Source organism: Physella acuta, unplaced genomic scaffold, assembly GCF_028476545.2.
Source record: "Physella acuta isolate Inbredline_101_S28 unplaced genomic scaffold, ASM2847654v3 ptg001085l, whole genome shotgun sequence".
Classification (NCBI taxonomy): domain Eukaryota; kingdom Metazoa; phylum Mollusca; class Gastropoda; family Physidae; genus Physella; species Physella acuta.
Window position 1 is genome coordinate 69,763 of NW_026732602.1, and position 18,546 is coordinate 88,308.

Genomic DNA, 18,546 nt, shown 5'->3' on the forward strand with positions numbered 1-18,546 from the left:
ACTTGAGGCACGATGTCGTTTCATTGAACCTGTTTCACCGACACTGTCTTCGCCGAATCTTCATTCGCTCTTTTCAATCTTTTTCCCACCAACAAAAAAAGTCATTAATCATTAATAAATTAACAACATTATGTTTTGTTCATCACAGTTTGTCGTCCTTGAATGATGCAGCAGATTTTATGTGTTGGAATTTTTTAACGTGTGATGGATGAGATATTTAACCATAATTGCACTTTTCTTTATACATGAACCTCTAGTTAAAAATGTATAAAGACTTTTACTGCCTTTTAAGAAAATTAAAATTTTAACAAGTGAACTGAAGATGTCTGCTGAAGTGATTATAACAAAAATCAACAAATAATTACAAGTTCTGTAGTTTATTGTGAACGCGGTATAAATAATATTTCTGTAGCATTAGCTTTTCTATATTTAGACTGGGTTGAGGAATATTAAGACCACAAAGTAGAAGGAACCTTGAGACATAGGTGTGTGGCGAGAAGATACTTGCTAACACGTGCCAGGTATTTATTATAGCTGGGGAGGCTCAGGAACAATTTATATTTATGTATACAAAAAAAAAATAAGAAAAAAAGAAACCGGGATTTGTACCAATTTGTGAGATGAGGACGTTGGAGGGCCAACCCGTTAGCATTTTTTCAGTTCCTTGATTCCACCAAGATTTTTCAAAATTCTTTTACATGCTTAGTCCAAAGTAGGCTACTCCTTCAATCAATGACATAGAACGTTCTGGATTTAAATGGCTACCAACCAAGGTACTTAACTAACTAGGTTACAAACATCGAATTAATTATCACGTTTTTAAACAAGCCCTCCGCCACACCACCATAGCCCCCTACTGATGAATCCGAGGCACGTTTGTTCTTCATTATCCCCAAAGTTATTTTAAGACCCGCGAGCAGGCAGCGCCCTCTGCGTTAAAAATGAATAATCACAGACAAACTCGTGGAATATTCCCGTCCCCCCACTTGTCCACGCCTCTGTCAACAAACTTTGCATTTGGTCCATGTCTCTAGCCTTGTTGACCGACTCTCTCCATTCTTGTCTTGTTTAACGGTTCGATTATCTCCCCTCTATTGACGCGGGCTGGAGTAACGATTCTCTCCCCTTACGGACGTAGCCTCAACAGCCCGTCAAGAAACGTGATGGAAAACCAAATTCAACAGTGAAGATTTTTTTTTTCTTCAATTAATTACTTTTTAAAATTTTAAATCAGTAATTAATAATGGGCTAATACATAATTAAATGATAAACTGGTTTTATTAATTAAGGCCATCATTATAAAAGGATTTAATTTAAATGTCATATTTAACATTATTGGTAGGACTAGTGAAGAAATTTTTCTCAGACTATGAGTTAAATACAAGTAAAGTTTAACAATTAATTACACTGTAATTGTACCCAGGATTTTCATCACAAGAATATAACATTCATAATGTAAACAGACAAGACTCCATCATTCTGTGATACTACGTAAGTAATACATTTATTTTTAAAAATTCCAGAAAGAAAGTAATCAATAATATACAAAGATTTTTACTACTAAGTAATACATTTAATTTTTAAAAATTAGGTAAAGAAAGTAATCAATAATATACAAATATTTTTACTGTTACAAAAGACAATATGTATCATTTTAATAATAAAAAAGTGAATTTTAATTAATCCATTATTATCCAAAATGTGATTACTTATCACTATGTGAATAATTCAGGTGTTAAAAGGAGATTCAGAAAAGATGAGGTTAGCATCAAGTAAACTGGTTTACTAGATGAAATACAAATATACAGCAAAGAAAAATGTGAAATTAGAAAAGGATGTACAGTGTCATAGTTACAGAGGGAATTGATGTTGATGCTGTGGTTATTTAGAGCTGCACACTTGGTCAAGCTGAGGTTGTGCAGAGCTACTGCGCAATTTGAGTTGTAAAGCTGAAACAGTGAGTTAGGTTTCCAGAAAATCTTTTCGACTGGATGTGAGCCCCTCATTCATATGAGTTTTATCTTTGCTAGAATGTATTTCTAGAAGACATCACTATAAAATATCCTTGATTGTAAATCCACAATCAAATGTTTTTTATCTATTAGAAATGTCCCCAAATGAACTTTGATCTATAGGATATGTTTTCCCCCAAATGATCTTTAAACATGTCTAGATATTTCCACAAATTATCTTTTATTTTTAATAGGAATTGTCCCCCAAATGATCTTTGATCTTGTCTGAAAAATATTATCCTCAAAAGATCTTTGATGTTTAAAAAATGCTGTTTCTAAACAATCTGTGATCTTGTTTTAAAATGTTCTAATGATCTTTGATCTTGCTTAAAAAATGTGGTCCCCCAAATGATCTTTGATCTCATCCTCTGTGGCACACCTCAGCAAACAAAACAAGGCACGTTTATAGGACTGGTTGTTGCAGGCCTCAGTCTGAAAGTGAAGGGGAAATAATCATGTACTCAGTGCTGTGAGCAATGGAGACGTCAGCACTACAGAATAGCTGAGTCTGGTAGAGGGGAGATGGGTTAAATACATGAGGCATGGAGTAGAAGATATTAGAGCAGTATGAGGAAACTATGTTCTGCAGACAAAATTATTTTAATTATATTAAGACTAGAAATAAATTTTTAAAAAAGTGGAGAAAAATAAAATATGTACTAGGGGAGAGCAATAAATAAATATGAAGATAGGTATAAAAGTAGATTAACTCCCTTCAATAAGAAAACAGGTGCTTACCCCTTTGATAATTCCAGCTAAATATTTGAGACACTCTTCCCGATCTCTAGAATCCAGTAGATAAATCACTCTGTAATTAGTTGAAGCATTTTAGAAATTTGTATATTGTAAAATTTCTAAATATGTTATTTTGTTTTTCAATAATTATTTAAATTATTTAAAAATCTCACCTTTTTACAATGTCCTCTTCATTGACAGTCAAGTCACATACAACATCAAATGTCATGGTCTGTTAAATTAAAAAAATGTTACATCAATGTTTATTTTTTATAAAAAAAAATTTGGGTAAAAAACTACCTTGAATAATGTTTTATTTTCCAGACAAATATTAGAGGTTAAATGGGGGTAAAAAAAGAAAAATCTCAGCAACTGACTCAAAGAATATAAAAAACATTGTTTTTAAAAAAAAATTAAATCTATATTTATTAGGTAATTAAAACTATGTCATCTGCCAATTAAACCTGCAGAAGAAATAAGAATTTCTCCTTCATTCTTAAAATAATTAATTAAGTAATGTTTGATGGGGTTTCCTTCAACACAATTAATTATTGTAAGTGTCAATCTGTTTAGCACTATATAGGCTGTTGACTCTAATTTCAGCCTGCTTTTCTTTTAAGACTTGCTTCCATAGCCTTTGTCCACCCAAGAACAAAATACAAAGCAGCAGTTGTTTGATTTTGGAGTTGTCTCTCCTAGATGGGTTGCTGTCCCCAGTTATTGCTATATGGCCAATGTTTGAACATGGAACTTTTTAGTTTAGCAAGTATGATCTTTACCAACCCATCCATGCCAACCCAAACAAGTTTTGAAAATCATGATATCTGTTCAGTTTCATTATCCTTGCAACCAGCAGTGTAAACAACTTTTTTAAGATTCCCATTATCCAGTATAGAATAGAAACCAGCATGTTTTCTCTGTAACAATCTTGCTACTAAACAGCTTCATTATACTTGTAAACAGTTTAAACAATTTTTTAAAAATTCTGTTACCTGATCAGCATCAGCAATGGCTGTAGCTCCCAGAACCCACTTGTCTATGAGAGAGAGGCGGAGCTCCAACAGGTTGATACCATGCTGGTCAGCTATTTCCTCACACAGCTTGTTGATATCTGGGTAATAAAATCACAGCAGGTTAACAAATTAGCTAATGCTGGGCCTGGCTTATGGGACAGCTTGTTTATATCTGGATGTCTGGCTTATGGGACAGCTAATTTATATCTGGATGCCTGGCTTATGGGACAGCTAATTTATATCTGGATGTCTGGCTTATGGGACAGCTAATTTATATCTGGATGTCTGGCTTATGGGACAACTAATTTATATCTGGATGTCTGGCTTATGGGACAGCTAATTTATATCTGGATGTCTGGCTTATGGGACAGCTAATTTATATCTGGATGCCTGGCTTATGGGACAGCTTGTTTATATCTAGATGCCTGGCTTATGGGACAGCTTGTTTATATATGGATGCCTGGATTATGGGACAGCTTGTTTATATCTGGATGCCTGGCTTATGGGACAGCTTGTTTATATCTGGATGCCTGGCTTATGGGACAGCTTGTTTATATCTAGATGCCTGGCTTATGGGACAGCTTGTTTATATCTGGATGCCTGGCTTATGGGACAGCTTGTTTATATCTGGATGCCTGGCTTATGGGACAGCTTGTTTATATCTAGATGCCTGGCTTATGGGACAGCTTGTTTATATCTGGATGTCTGGCTTATGGGACAGCTTGGTTGAGTGGTAGACAAAACAACTGCAAATACCAGCCTCAAATTTGGTTCCTCTGCCCACCCACACATAAAGCTAACTTTAATAGAAAAATAAATTTTTCAACCTCCTTTCTTGCTGGCATCTTTTGTTTTATCAGCCGAGTTGACTATACAAGGGAGGGAGTACAGCTGTTGGATCAACTCCTCTGGCTGTTTGACAAGTTTCCGCAGCTCCCCCTCCCCCTGCAGCCCCGCCTTACACAGGGACCAGTGGGTGGAGAAGAAGGCAAGTTTGTTGGTGAACATCTGCTGTGTCAGCTGGGCTTTAGGTTTGATCTGGGGCTACAAGTATGGGAAGGTTTTTCATTTATCAAATAGTGTTGGCAATTTTTTTTAATTTAGAAAGTTTCTAAATTATTTGAGTTAGATAAGAAAAACTGTTTTTATATTTAAATAAAATAAAAATAAATACAGAGGCCTACCTATTATTATTGCAATAAACAATTTAACTGAATTTTAATTTAGATATATTTTGTATTCTGCAAACCATTAACATTTTTTTCTTAAATTTTGGGAATACCCTTTTACATGTTTAATGGGATAGTTACAGTTTAGATGAAAATGTTTTTTTCATACTTTATAAAATATGATGTCATTATTTATGAATATAATTTTAAGTATGAGACTAATATAAAATAAATATGAATACAAATAATACTAACATCGTCTGTTGAATGAAGCCACGTATCCACACGACTGACACACCCCCTGAGGGCCAGGGTTTTCTCCCCCACTGTGAAAATAATTTTGAGAGTTGTTCCCCATTTAAACAATGTTTGAATTTCAAGGTCAGATAAACAATAAAACAATTAGTTAAAAATCAAAATATAGCTTATAACTATAAAAAATTTATTATTTAAATAACAGCTAGAATTAATATATTTACTACTTTAATAATACAAATTGTATTATTAAAGTAGTAATTGTATAATTTTAGCTATTATTTAAATAATTAATTTTTTTAATGTAATTAAAACATCAAAAATTTCCTATTCATGGAAGTAAAAGGTATTTATTTCCCCTTTTTAACTGACTAATGACAGAAATTTGCAATAAAAACTGTGCTCATACCATTGGTGATTTTCTCTAGGAAAGAATGACAAAACCACATAGCACACTCCTTCCTCTCAACAAGGGAGAGAACTTTATCAATCTGCACCAGCAGGGTACAGAACTCATCACTGACTTTGCCTGGTGTTGACAGCGCCGATGAGGTTTTGAGGTAGTCTTCCAGCAAGTTGGAGGCCACTTTTAGCACCACATCATCTGGGGTAATCTACCGAAAACATCAACATTTTAAAATAAATCGTTTGATTGCAATTTAATTTTTTTTTTATTTGGCCTGAATAATGGACAGCTAATAAGATAACATACAACATTACATTTACTACACTGCACTACCATTTTTTTAAAAAGTACCTGATCTGATCTAAGCTAATGTTATATATTTGTTTTAAACAATTTCCATGTATGATAATCGTGAATGCGACATAAAAAGAAACCCGTACCAGCAGTACTGGCGCCATGTTGAGCCAGGAACTCAAGGTCTGCAGGTTGAGCTCAGGTGTGATGATCTTCCACCTGTCCTTGCCCACCAGGTGATGATAGGGGAGGCGAGTGGAGCTGATTTCTGGTAGGACGTCAAGCTCAGTCAGCTAGAGGAGATGGTAGGGTCAATAAATGGGGGGGGGGGGGGGGGGGGCAACATTAGAGTAAATAAACAGAGGGGCTATTTGGAGTAAATAATGGAAGGGGCAATATCAAATTAAATAAACAAATGGGAGGGGCTATATTTGTGTAAATTAAAAAATGGGAGGGGCAATATCAGAGTAAATAAACAAATGGGAGGGGCAATATCAGAGTAAATAAAGAAATGGGAGGTGCAATATCATTATCAGAGTAAATAAACAAATGGGAGGGGCAATATCAGAGTAAATAAACAAATGGGAGGGGCTATATTGGAGTAAATAAACAAATGGGAGGGGCACTATCAGAGTAAATAAACAAATGGGAGGGGCAATATCAGATTAAATAAACAAAAGGGAGGGGCTATATCAGAGTAAATAAACAAATGGGAGGGGCAATATCAGATTAAATAAACAAAAGGGAGGGGCTATATCAGAGTAAATAAACAAATGGGAGGGGCAATATCAGAGTAAATAAACAAATGGGAGGGGCAATATCAGAGTAAATAAACAAATGGGAGGGGCAATATCAGAGTAAACAAACAAATCATGTAAACAAATAGGAGGGGCAATTTCAGAATGAACAATGTGAAAATAAAAAGTTCACAAATACTATTGGACTTTCAATAACAGTAATACATATATCATAAGGTTAAATCTAGCACAAAAAGCAATTGCTTACATCTGACACAGAACATTTGCTTAATATACCGACAGAAAGCATTTGCTTACATCTGACACAAAACATTTGCTTACATCTGATACAGAACATTTGCTTACATATACCAACAGAAAACATTTGCTTACATCTGACACAAAACACTTGCTTACATGTACCAACAGAAAACATTTGCTTACATCTAACACAGAACATTTGCTTACATACACTGACAGAAAAAATTCACTTACATCTGCTCCGTGCCCTGCCTCTCCTCTGGGCGTAAAACACTCCCTCCTCTCACTCTCGGTGGGAGGTTTACACCTTGTGTACATCTTCAGGTATCTGAGCAGCTCCAGACCCTGGCAACAAAACAATATATTTATCTGGCCACTGGTTGAAAAAAAATGGAGGCTGATAACAAGCATTTGAACACACAAAAACTGTGATGGTCTCTGTGTAATGTTATTTATTTTTGGCTGCGGCTATTCGTACTTAACTACAAATAGCCCTATGAAGGCTATTCGTACTCTGACCAATCAGCGTGCGGCATTTTTTTTTTTATTCTTGAATTCCCTTTTTCATCTTTTACAAGCTGTATAGATCTAGAACTAATTATTTTTAGATCTCCCTAACCCTATGCCTAAACCTAACCCTAACCCTAATGCTAAACCCTAATCCTTAAGAAAAATTAAAAAAAAAAAGCAAAAAAAAAACAGAAAAAAAAACCTCTGTGCCAGCGGAAATCGAACCCATGCCTCGAAAACCTAATAAGCCAATGCGCAACCACTTCGACCACCGGAACAGGTACGACAAGTTACAAAATTTGAATCTCATACACAGACTGCAGGACAATGAATTTAAAAATAAATTTGATTGGTCGGCTAAAAATAGCGAAGTACGAATAGCCCTCTGAGGGCTATTTGTAGTGAAGTACCAATAGACACTCTCTTTTTTTTAATAAGCAAGCACAAGTTCTGTAAAGTAGCTAGACTAAAGGTGAAATAATTTTTTTGTCCACCAACCCTTGTAGACTCAGCTGTGACTTCCAAGGCAAGAATCTTCTCTAACAAAAACTCTATCACTTCATAATTGTAGCAGTTGACCTGGGAATAGAGGAAAATTTTTGAGTAAAAATTAATCTAAAAAGTAGATATGAATTTTCTTTTGTACTGAATAAAAAGCTGAAAGACAGTGAGTGAAACATGAACTGCCCTCATTAGTCTAAAAGACTTAACCTCGTAATTAGACAAGTCTAACCCTGGTCAGTCAGGTAAGACAAGACTTACCCTGGTCTGACAGACAAGACTTACCTTGGTCAGTCAATCAGACAAGACTTACCTTGGTTAGTCAGGTAAGACAAGACTTACTCTGGTCATACAAGACTTACCCTGGTCAGTCAGACAAGACTTACCCTGGTCAGTCAGACAAGACTTACCCTGGTCAGACAAGACTTACCCTGGTCAATCAGACAAGACTTACCTTGGTTAGTCAGGTAAGACAAGACTTACCTTGGTCAGTCAGACAAGACTTACCTTGGTCAGTCAGACAAGACTTACCTTGGTTAGTCAGGTAAGACAAGACTTACCCTGGTCAGTCAGACAAGACTTACCCTGGTCAGACAAGACTTACCCTGGTCAATCAGACAAGACTTACCTTGGTTAGTCAGGTAAGACAAGACTTACCTTGGTCAGTCAGACAAGACTTACCTTGGTCAGTCAGACAAGACTTACCTTGGTTAGTCAGGTAAGACAAGACGTACCTTGGTCAGTCAGACAAGACTTACCCTGGTCAGACAAGACTTACCCTGGTCAATCAGACAAGACTTACCTTGGTTAGTCAGGTAAGACAAGACTTACCTTGGTCAGTCAGACAAGACTTACCTTGGTCAGTCAGACAAGACTTACCCTGGTCATACAAGACTTACCTTGGTCAGTCAAACAAGACTTACCCTGGTCATACAAGACTTACCTTGGTCAGTCAGACAAGACTTACCCTGGTCATACAAGACTTACCTTGGTCAGTCAGACAAGACTTACCTTGGTCAGTCAGACAAGACTTACCCTGGTCATACAAGACTTACCTTGGTCAGTCAGACAAGACTTACCCTGGTCAGTCAGACAAGACTTACCTTGGTCAGCAGTCGTTTGAGTGTCTCTAGCTTGCTGACTTGAACAGATTTTAAAATAGCTTGAGCCTTGGCTAGCAGGGCTGGGGTGGGGTTGGCGTCGGAATGTTTGGTCAGACACGCCTCAAACATTTTCATCAGGCTGGGGTCCAGATGGTCCACCTCCAGCTTAAAGTCACTGTAGGAACACATCAAGTGTCCAGAGATTATGTGGGTGTTAATCAAGTGTAAGTTAGACCTTAAACTATAAGCTATATGCATAACCTTTAGTTTGTTTCATTGAACATAGTGTGGTCAGCACTGTACCGAGCATAATTTGAAAAAGTAAAGAATCCTCTTTAGACCTAGTGATCCATTGGGCAGATGAAGTAGAGTTCATGTTTCTTGACCTCGGTATACAAAGGGAACGTGTGGTCAGCACTTTGCCCCACCCCCTTTCCCTAACATGAGTTAGGTACCCATCGGAGCTGGACTGACTCAGAGATGTTCTACTAACTTGGAAACAGATTAGAACTCGAGACTTACAGGTTAGCAGAATAGCGCTCAACAGCTTAGGCCACGCCATCCCATATCCAGCATCATTTACTTTGCCCAAACTACCTGGATGGTCAAGTTCTCGCCATGAGCTGATAAAAAAATACACAGAAAAATTTACCGAAAGAATTCTGTTAAAATTTCAACATCACAGTGAGGGCTCTGGACTAGTTTATCTTTGACTTCAAAGGCATCCAGTGGATTGGTTACAGTTGTAGACTTGAAAGGGATCTATGGAAAACATTGTAGTAAACATTATGTAAAGGCATCCAATGGTTACAGTTATAGACTTGAAAGGGATCTATGGAAAACATTTTAGTAAACATTTAAAGGCATCCAACAGTTGTAGACTTGAAAGGGATCTATGGAAAACATTTTAGTAAACATTTAAAGGCATCAACAGGTGTAGACTTAAAGGTATCTATGGAAAAAATTGCAGTAAACATTATTTAAAGGCATCCAGTGGATTGGTCACAGTTGTAAACTTGAAAGGTATCTATGGAAAACATTGTAGTAAACATTATTTAAAGGCATCCAAAGATCACAGTTGTAGACTTGAAAGGGATCTAAGTGAAATAATGATTGCATTATACATTAGGTAAAGGCATTCAACTGGCTAGTTATATTTGTTGTTTTAAACAGAGACTAAAGGTATATTTTATTTAATTACTAGTCAAAGGAGGCACACAACAGGGTTATAGATGTAGATCTTAAACCAGACTAGCTGAAATATTTCTAGATACACTAGTTAAATGCTCCCAACTTGTTAGAGAATTATTGTTTGATCACTTATTCATAAAACCTGAATCTAAACCAACATTAAAATGTAATGTTCACACATTAAATCAATGAAACCAGTGTGGATTTATCAACAAAATATTAGGTACAAACAAATAGCGCCTACACTTACCCCAATCTTGGCCAGCCTGACCCCCCATTTAGCGGTGACTTTAACACTCTGACAGCTGTCAATCAAATTCTGATTGCCAAACATCTCTGATGCAGCATAGGCTATCATGCTGAAGCGCTGGCAAGGGGAGATAATTTATAATATAAGAGGTTAAGCATTCGCTGGCAAGGAAGACAGTTTAAAAGAACTAAGCTCTAAACATCTATATTCAAGGCAAACAATTAAATTAATAAAAATTAAAAATTCACAAAAAATAAAGTTATTTTCTAAAAGGCAAAGCTGCAAGCTATAATTAAAAAGCTAGTTGCAATATTTTTTGAAACATTTAAACTATTTGCTTCTGTTAAATAATTCAACTCAAAATTATACTTTTATAACTGTGTATGAAGTAAGCTGAAATTTGACATCTATGTTTTTGTTATATTAATAAATAAGCCCAAATTAAACCTTTAAAGTTTTCTTGTACTAAAAGAGATATTTTACTTTCAACTTCTTGAAGTTGGTGCCACAAGACTTGATGGAAGATTGTAACAGGCCCACAGCCTGCTTGTTTGGCAGACTCAATACATAAGCCAGGGCTAGGTGGGCATCTAGTGTGGGGAAGTTCAGGATCTGAAAAGTCAGGTGAATGAATCACGAGTCAGGGGACTGAATCACAACTTAAGTCAGGTGACTGAAGCACAATTAAAGTAAGATGACTGAAGCACAATTAAAGTCAGGTGATTGAAGCACAAATAGGCAGGTGACTGAATTACAATGTAAGTCAGATGACTAAATCAGAACTAAGCTAAAAAAAATTGCAAAACAGTTCTAAACATTATGTGGAATAAAGTGGTCAGGTAGTAGAGACTGTCTCTTGTACTGGCTGTAGTGAGTTCAATACTGGGCACAAGATCACAACACAATTGTAAGTCCACCCAGCTCTAATGGGTACCTGACCAATACATTTATGCTGATGGAGCTTGGATGATGAAACAAAAATGTTAATATGGCAAACAAAGTCACAGGAGAACTCTGTACAGTAAAGTTTAAGAGTTCTATAGGCAATAAACATTGTCAAATAATAAAGAAACAAATTTCTTATGATGAGATTTTATAAAATGATGATTCTTGGTGTGTGATATTTAGCTTAAATAAAGGCTAAAAGTGACTAAAAAACAATACATTATTCACCATATGGATATACTAAAATTGAATTGCTTACTTGGACTGCTGTAGTTGACAATATTTTATATGACATCTCAACCATTTCCACAAGCACAGATGAATCCTATGCAATAGAAAACAGTAGTAAAACAAACTGTTGACTAAATTAAACAATTTAACCCTCTAAAACCCGATTTCCTTTTGTTACTAGGGTTCAAGGGGTTAACTAACTTGATTTTTCTCAGTGTCATCAGTAGGGACAGTGTGTATGTTTGGTCTGTTGTAGTAGACTAAATAATTTAACCCTCTATAACCCAATTTACTTTTGCTAGTAGCGTTCAAAGGGTTAACTGACCTGATTTTTCTCAGCATCATCAGTAGTCAGTGTGAAGCCATTTGGTCTGTTGTAGTAGACTAAACAATTTAACCCTCTAAAACCCAATTTACTATTTCTAGTAGAGTTCAAAGGGTTAACTGACCTGATGTTTCTCAGCATCATCAATAGGGTCAGTGTGTAGCTGTTACTAGAGTTTAATTAACCCTCTAAAACCCAATTTACTTTTGCTACTTGAGTTAAAAGAGTTAACTAACCTGATTTTTCTCAGCATCATCAATAGGGTTAGTGTGTAGCTGTTTGGTCTGTAGCAGGGAGGACAACATCAACAGGGCTCTCAGAGCAAGTTGTTGCTGACCACATGAGAACAGGGGCTCCACCAGTGCTCTGGTATTGGCCAGAACAATTTCTGATGAAGTTTCTGAAAATTTTAAACTTTATGCAACACCAACAAAATCAAGCCTAATTTTTTTTTAGATATTCTAAGTTAAAAGGGGCGGAGAAGCCTAGAGGTAAAGAGCTAGACTGTGAACTCAAAAGTCTCAAATTCGAATTTGGTTCAAATCAGTAGAACGTCAAAGATTCCACCCAGCTATGATGTGTATCTAACTAACATTAGGGAAACAAAAGAGGCTGGGCATAGTGCTGACCATATTATCCCCTTGTATGATGAGGTCATTGAAAGAGATTAACTCTACTTCATCTGCTCCAAGAGTCTTGGGCACAAACAAGAAAAGAAAATGAATCTTAAAAAGATTTACATTTGTATTTAAACACATATAGGTGCCCAATGTAGATCCAATGATTTAGATACGAGTTAACATAAATTGAATTCCCTTTAGTTTATAGACATGAGATGTAAGAAACTACCACCCTGTGAACAAAGTACCTGGGCTGTTGGCCACATCCACAGCATTGATAACCTCTGTGAGAAATGTTTCAGTATCCATTCTATGAGGCAACTCTTTAAAGTACTCATCTAACCACATCTGGCTCAGGCTGGCCATCTGGCTCTTCTACAAGGTAGATACATTTCCATCAACAAAACAAGGAAAAGAAACAACAAAATGAGAAACGAAGTAGAGGGACTTGTACTAATTTACACTGTACTTGATGTAATGAGAGATAAAGTAGAAAGACTTGTACTAATTTACACTGTACTTGATGTAATGAGAGATAAAGTAGAGGTACTTGTACTAATTTACACTGTACTTGATGTAATGAACTCTACCTGAGACTGGGCCAGGATATCAACCATCAAAGACACCAGAGAAACCAGCTGAGATGTTTGGTGAATCTGATCTAAATTGTGGATATAGCAAAACAATACATTTAGTCTAATTGTGGAGATATTAAAACAATACATCTGATCTAAATTGTGGATATAGCAAAACAATACATCTAATCTAAATTGTGGATATAGTAAAACAATACATCTTATCTAAATTGTGGATATAGCAAAACAATACATCTGATCTAAATTGTGGATATAACAAAACAATACATCTAGTCTAATTGTGGATATAGCAAAACAATACATCTAGTCTAATTGTGGATATAGCAAAACAATACATCTAATCTAAATTGTGGATATAGTAAAACAATACATCTGATCTAAATTGTGGATATAGCAAAACAATACATCTAGTCTAATTGTGGATATAGCAAAACAATACATCTAATCTAAATTGTGGATATAGTAAAACAATACATCTGATCTAAATTGTGGATATAGTAAAACAATACATCTGATCTAAATTGTGGATATAGTAAAACAATACATCTGATCTAAATTGTGGATATAGCAAAACAATACATCTAGTCTAATTGTGGAGATGTCAAAATAATACATCTGATCTAAATCATGTATATATCAAAACAATACAGGTCCATTTTTATGACAATAATAAAAGTTTACAAGATATGTGATTCCGTCCAAAAGCAGTATTTACTTTATAAAAAGAAATAAAACTATTCTGATTGCAAATTAATTTAAGAGTTGTACCTCAGTCTCTAGCAGTCAACTCACCCACAGCACAAGATTATATCAACTAACATCAAGAGATGTACTACAGTCTCTAGCAGTCAACTCACCCACTGCACAAGACTATATCAACAACTAACATCAATAGTTGTACTACAGTCCCTAGCAGTCAACTCACCCATTGCACAAAACTATATTAACAACTAACATCAATAGTTGTACTACAGTCCCTAGCAGTCAACTCACCCAATGCACAAGATTATATTAACAACTAACATCAATAGTTGTACTACAGTCCCTAGCAGTCAACTCACCCAATGCACAAGATTATATTAACAACTAACATCAACAGTTGTACTACAGTCTCTAGCAGTCAACTCACCCACTCCACAAGATTATATTATCAACTAACATCAATACTTGTACTACAGTCTCTGCAGTCAACTCACCCATTGCACAAAACTATATTAACAACTAACACAAAGAGCTGTACTACAGATTCTAGCAGTCAACTCAACCACTCAAGACTACATTACCTAACATCAATAGCTGTACTACAGTCTCTAGCAGTCAACTCATCTAACACCAACAGATGTACTACAGTCTCTAGCAGTTAACTCACCCAAGGCACAGTGTGTCAACCAGAGCTGGGCCAGCTTGAGACAGGACCCCACACTTATCTCTCCCTCACCCCCCACAATGGCCAAACTGTTGAGGAGGAGTTCCCCACTGGCCACGTTCTGTGGGACTGAGGCACTCAGCTTTCTGTTGGGGTTGACATTAGAGGGAAAATATTGGTTATCTATGTCTTACCAAAATATAACTTTAAACATTTTATCAACTTAATTTTGTTAAAAAATAAATTAAAAACATTTGTTTACAGAATCCAATTAAAAAATAACTAAGGATGTTCATTGAAAAATTATAATAACAATTGTTTCACTGAGTCTAATTGAAAGATAACTTATTAAGTTTTCTAGCTGAATTTTAACACTTGCTAATTGAATCTAATTAAGAAATAATAAAGGTTGCTAACTGAATATTTTTAAAAGATAAATTGTAATAATTATTGTGTCACTGAATTTAATAACTTCTATAATCTTTAAACGGTGCCGTGTTAAAGGTAAATACTACCAGCCCTCATATTTGAAATTGTTTTTTTTACTCCAGTTTTTTTTACACATACCATTGTGATGGCAATAAATAATCTTTGTTAAGCAAAACCAAGAACAGAGTTTTAGATATAATAATTCTAAAGAAGAAAAGACGGATGGTGCATTGATTCTGAGACTTACTCTAAAAGTTTGGCTGTAGCTGGACATAATTTGAGACTTACTCTAAAAGTTTGGCTGGACAGAATCTGAGACTTACTCTAAAAGTTTGGCTGGACAGAATCTGAGACTTACTCTAAAAGTTTGGCTGGACAGAATCTGAGACTTACTCTAAAAGTTTGGCTGTAGCTGGACAGAATCTGAGACTTACTCTAAAAGTTTGGCTGGACAGAATCTGAGACTTACTCTTAAAGTTTGGCTGTAGCTGGACAGAATCTGAGACTTACTCTAAAAGTTTGGCTGTAGCTGGACAGAATCTGAGACTTACTCTAAAAGTTTGGCTGGACAGAATCTGAGACTTACTCTAAAAGTTTGGCTGGACAGAATCTGAGACTTACTCTAAAAGTTTGGCTGGACAGAATCTGAGACTTACTCTAAAAGTTTGGCTGGACAGAATCTGAGACTTACTCTAAAAGTTTGGCTGTAGCTGGACAGAATCTGAGACTTACTCTAAAAGTTTGGCTGGACAGAATCTGAGACTTACTCTAAAAGTTTGGCTGGACAGAATCTGAGACTTACTCTAAAAGTTTGGCTGTAGCTGGACAGAATCTGAGACTTACTCTAAAAGTTTGGCTGTAGCTGGACATAATTTGAGACTTACTCTAAAAGTTTGGCTGGACAGAATCTGAGACTTACTCTAAAAGTTTGGCTGGACAGAATCTGAGACTTACTCTAAAAGTTTGGCTGGACAGAATCTGAGACTTACTCTAAAAGTTTGGCTGTAGCTGGACAGAATCTGAGACTTACTCTAAAAGTTTGGCTGTAGCTGGACAGAATCTGAGACTTACTCTAAAAGTTTGGCTGGACAGAATCTGAGACTTACTCTAAAAGTTTGGCTGTAGCTGGACAGAATCTGAGACTTACTCTAAAAGTTTGGCTGGACAGAATCTGAGACTTACTCTAAAAGTTTGGCTGTAGCTGGACAGAATCTGAGACTTACTCTAAAAGTTTGGCTGTAGCTGGACAGAATCTGAGACTTACTCTAAAAGTTTGGCTGGACAGAATCTGAGACTTACTCTAAAAGTTTGGCTGGACAGAATCTGAGACTTACTCTAAAAGTTTGGCTGGACAGAATCTGAGACTTACTCTAAAAGTTTGGCTGGACAGAATCTGAGACTTACTCTAAAAGTTTGGCTGGACAGAATCTGAGACTTACTCTAAAAGTTTGGCTGTAGCTGGACAGAATCTGAGACTTACTCTAAAAGTTTGGCTGTAGCTGGACATAATTTGAGACTTACTCTAAAAGTTTGGCTGGACAGAATCTGAGACTTACTCTAAAAGTTTGGCTGGACAGAATCTGAGACTTACTCTAAAAGTTTGGCTGGACAGAATCTGAGACTTACTCTAAAAGTTTGGCTGGACAGAATCTGAGACTTACTCTAAAAGTTTGGCTGGACAGAATCTGAGACTTACTCTAAAAGTTTGGCTGTAGCTGGACAGAATCTGAGACTTACTCTAAAAGTTTGGCTGTAGCTGGACAGAATCTGAGACTTACTCTAAAAGTTTGGCTGGATAGAATCTGAGACTTACTCTAAAAGTTTGGCTGGACAGAATCTGAGACTTACTCTAAAAGTTTGGCTGGACAGAATCTGAGACTTACTCTAAAAGTTTGGCTGGACAGAATCTGAGACTTACTCTAAAAGTTTGGCTGTAGCTGGACAGAATCTGAGACTTACTCTAAAAGTTTGGCTGGACAGAATCTGAGACTTACTCTAAAAGTTTGGCTGGACAGAATCTGAGACTTACTCTAAAAGTTTGGCTGTAGCTGGACAGAATCTGAGACTTACTCTAAAAGTTTGGCTGGACAGAATCTGAGACTTACTCTAAAAGTTTGGCTGTAGCTGGACAGAATCTGAGACTTACTCTAAAAGTTTGGCTGTAGCTGGACAGAATCTGAGACTTACTCTAAAAGTTTGGCTGGACAGAATCTGAGACTTACTCTAAAAGTTTGGCTGGACAGAATCTGAGACTTACTCTAAAAGTTTGGCTGGACAGAATCTGAGACTTACTCTAAAAGTTTGGCTGGACAGAATCTGAGACTTACTCTAAAAGTTTGGCTGTAGCTGGACAGAATCTGAGACTTACTCTAAAAGTTTGGCTGGACAGAATCTGAGACTTACTCTAAAAGTTTGGCTGGACAGAATCTGAGACTTACTCTAAAAGTTTGGCTGTAGCTGGACAGAATCTGAGACTTACTCTAAAAGTTTGGCTGTAGCTGGACAGAATCTGAGACTTACTCTAAAAGTTTGGCTGGACAGAATCTGAGACTTACTCTAAAAGTTTGGCTGTAGCTGGACAGAATCTGAGACTTACTCTAAAAGTTTGGCTGTAGCTGGACAGAATCTGAGACTTACTCTAAAAGTTTGGCTGGACAGAATCTGAGACTTACTCTAAAAGTTTGGCTGTAGCTGGACAAGCTGCTCTATTGGCTGATTCCAAGATGGCGGTTCTGATCAGGTCACTCTTGGTCAAACCAAGCAGGTTGGCTAAACTGAATACAAAATATGTACACAAGCTTGTTATCTTATTCAACATACAATCTTAAATAATGGTGTCACAATGCAGAGGAGATAGGATGACACCAAAGCAATGATTATTTTACAATTTTTAAAAGTTATTCACATATTTTTAAGTACATGGTGACCCCTTCCAGGCTGGGGGTGATAAGAAATTGTCCACAGTTTTAGTACATCATGTATAGTTGTTGATCTGGAAGGGAGACACACTGTACTATTGCACTTGGTGTCATAAGACTTAGCCATATCAATGGATTCAAATTTTTGTTCCACTATGTTCAAAGAAAAAAAAACCAAAAACCCAAACCTTATGAAAATTGTAATCCCATTCACGAGAATAAAAAATAAAATTTTAGTTCATAGCTACCACCTGTTCTCCACAAAGGCATCAAATTTTTTCCGTACTGTTGGAGCAGGTAAGCTTTTTAATCTATGTTAGAAAAGTTAAGCCCAATTTCCTCATTCAAGTAGTAAGGTTCCCTTTCAAACCTCACGGTCTATGGGGCAAGTGAAGAAGAGTTCACTTGTTTCTGTGACCTTAGCATATGAAGGGATAGTGTGGTCAGCTGCCTTTACTTACCCTAACGTGAGTTAGGTACCCATCAGAGTTGGGTGGACTCAGGGACGGTCTACTGACTTGAACCCGGATTTGAACACTAGACTGACGGGTTAGCAGTCCAGCTCTCTGCCACTAGGCCCATACGTCCCATCATTCAAGTAGTAGAGCACACATTATGTTCAACTTCTGGGCTCAATATTGTAAGAAAACCCAACTCACCCGGTTACCTGACTTAAGGT

The 18,546-nt window shown here is 36.4% G+C and overlaps 1 protein-coding gene across 1 annotated transcript in view; it reads right to left on the reverse strand.

Annotated features, from left to right (window-relative positions):
- Window positions 1-1,336: 1,336 nt before the first annotated feature.
- Window positions 1,337-18,546, reverse strand: part of LOC131955603 (kinetochore-associated protein 1) — a 35,352-nt gene continuing 18,142 nt past the window's right edge. Inside the window, exons 33-52 of the mRNA XM_059319781.1 lie at window positions 17,622-17,723; window positions 14,524-14,666; window positions 13,149-13,219; window positions 12,807-12,933; window positions 12,175-12,338; window positions 11,642-11,707; window positions 10,921-11,049; window positions 10,438-10,554; window positions 9,649-9,758; window positions 8,997-9,171; window positions 7,891-7,971; window positions 7,117-7,227; window positions 6,031-6,177; window positions 5,594-5,798; window positions 5,185-5,255; window positions 4,588-4,804; window positions 3,740-3,858; window positions 2,921-2,979; window positions 2,751-2,820; window positions 1,337-2,444 (exon numbers count right to left, since the gene is read on the reverse strand). Of these exons, the coding sequence (XP_059175764.1) occupies window positions 2,340-2,444; window positions 2,751-2,820; window positions 2,921-2,979; window positions 3,740-3,858; window positions 4,588-4,804; window positions 5,185-5,255; window positions 5,594-5,798; window positions 6,031-6,177; window positions 7,117-7,227; window positions 7,891-7,971; window positions 8,997-9,171; window positions 9,649-9,758; window positions 10,438-10,554; window positions 10,921-11,049; window positions 11,642-11,707; window positions 12,175-12,338; window positions 12,807-12,933; window positions 13,149-13,219; window positions 14,524-14,666; window positions 17,622-17,723 (2,389 nt within the window). The 3' untranslated portion in view covers window positions 1,337-2,339. The remainder of the gene's footprint in view (window positions 2,445-2,750; window positions 2,821-2,920; window positions 2,980-3,739; window positions 3,859-4,587; window positions 4,805-5,184; window positions 5,256-5,593; window positions 5,799-6,030; window positions 6,178-7,116; window positions 7,228-7,890; window positions 7,972-8,996; window positions 9,172-9,648; window positions 9,759-10,437; window positions 10,555-10,920; window positions 11,050-11,641; window positions 11,708-12,174; window positions 12,339-12,806; window positions 12,934-13,148; window positions 13,220-14,523; window positions 14,667-17,621; window positions 17,724-18,546) is intronic.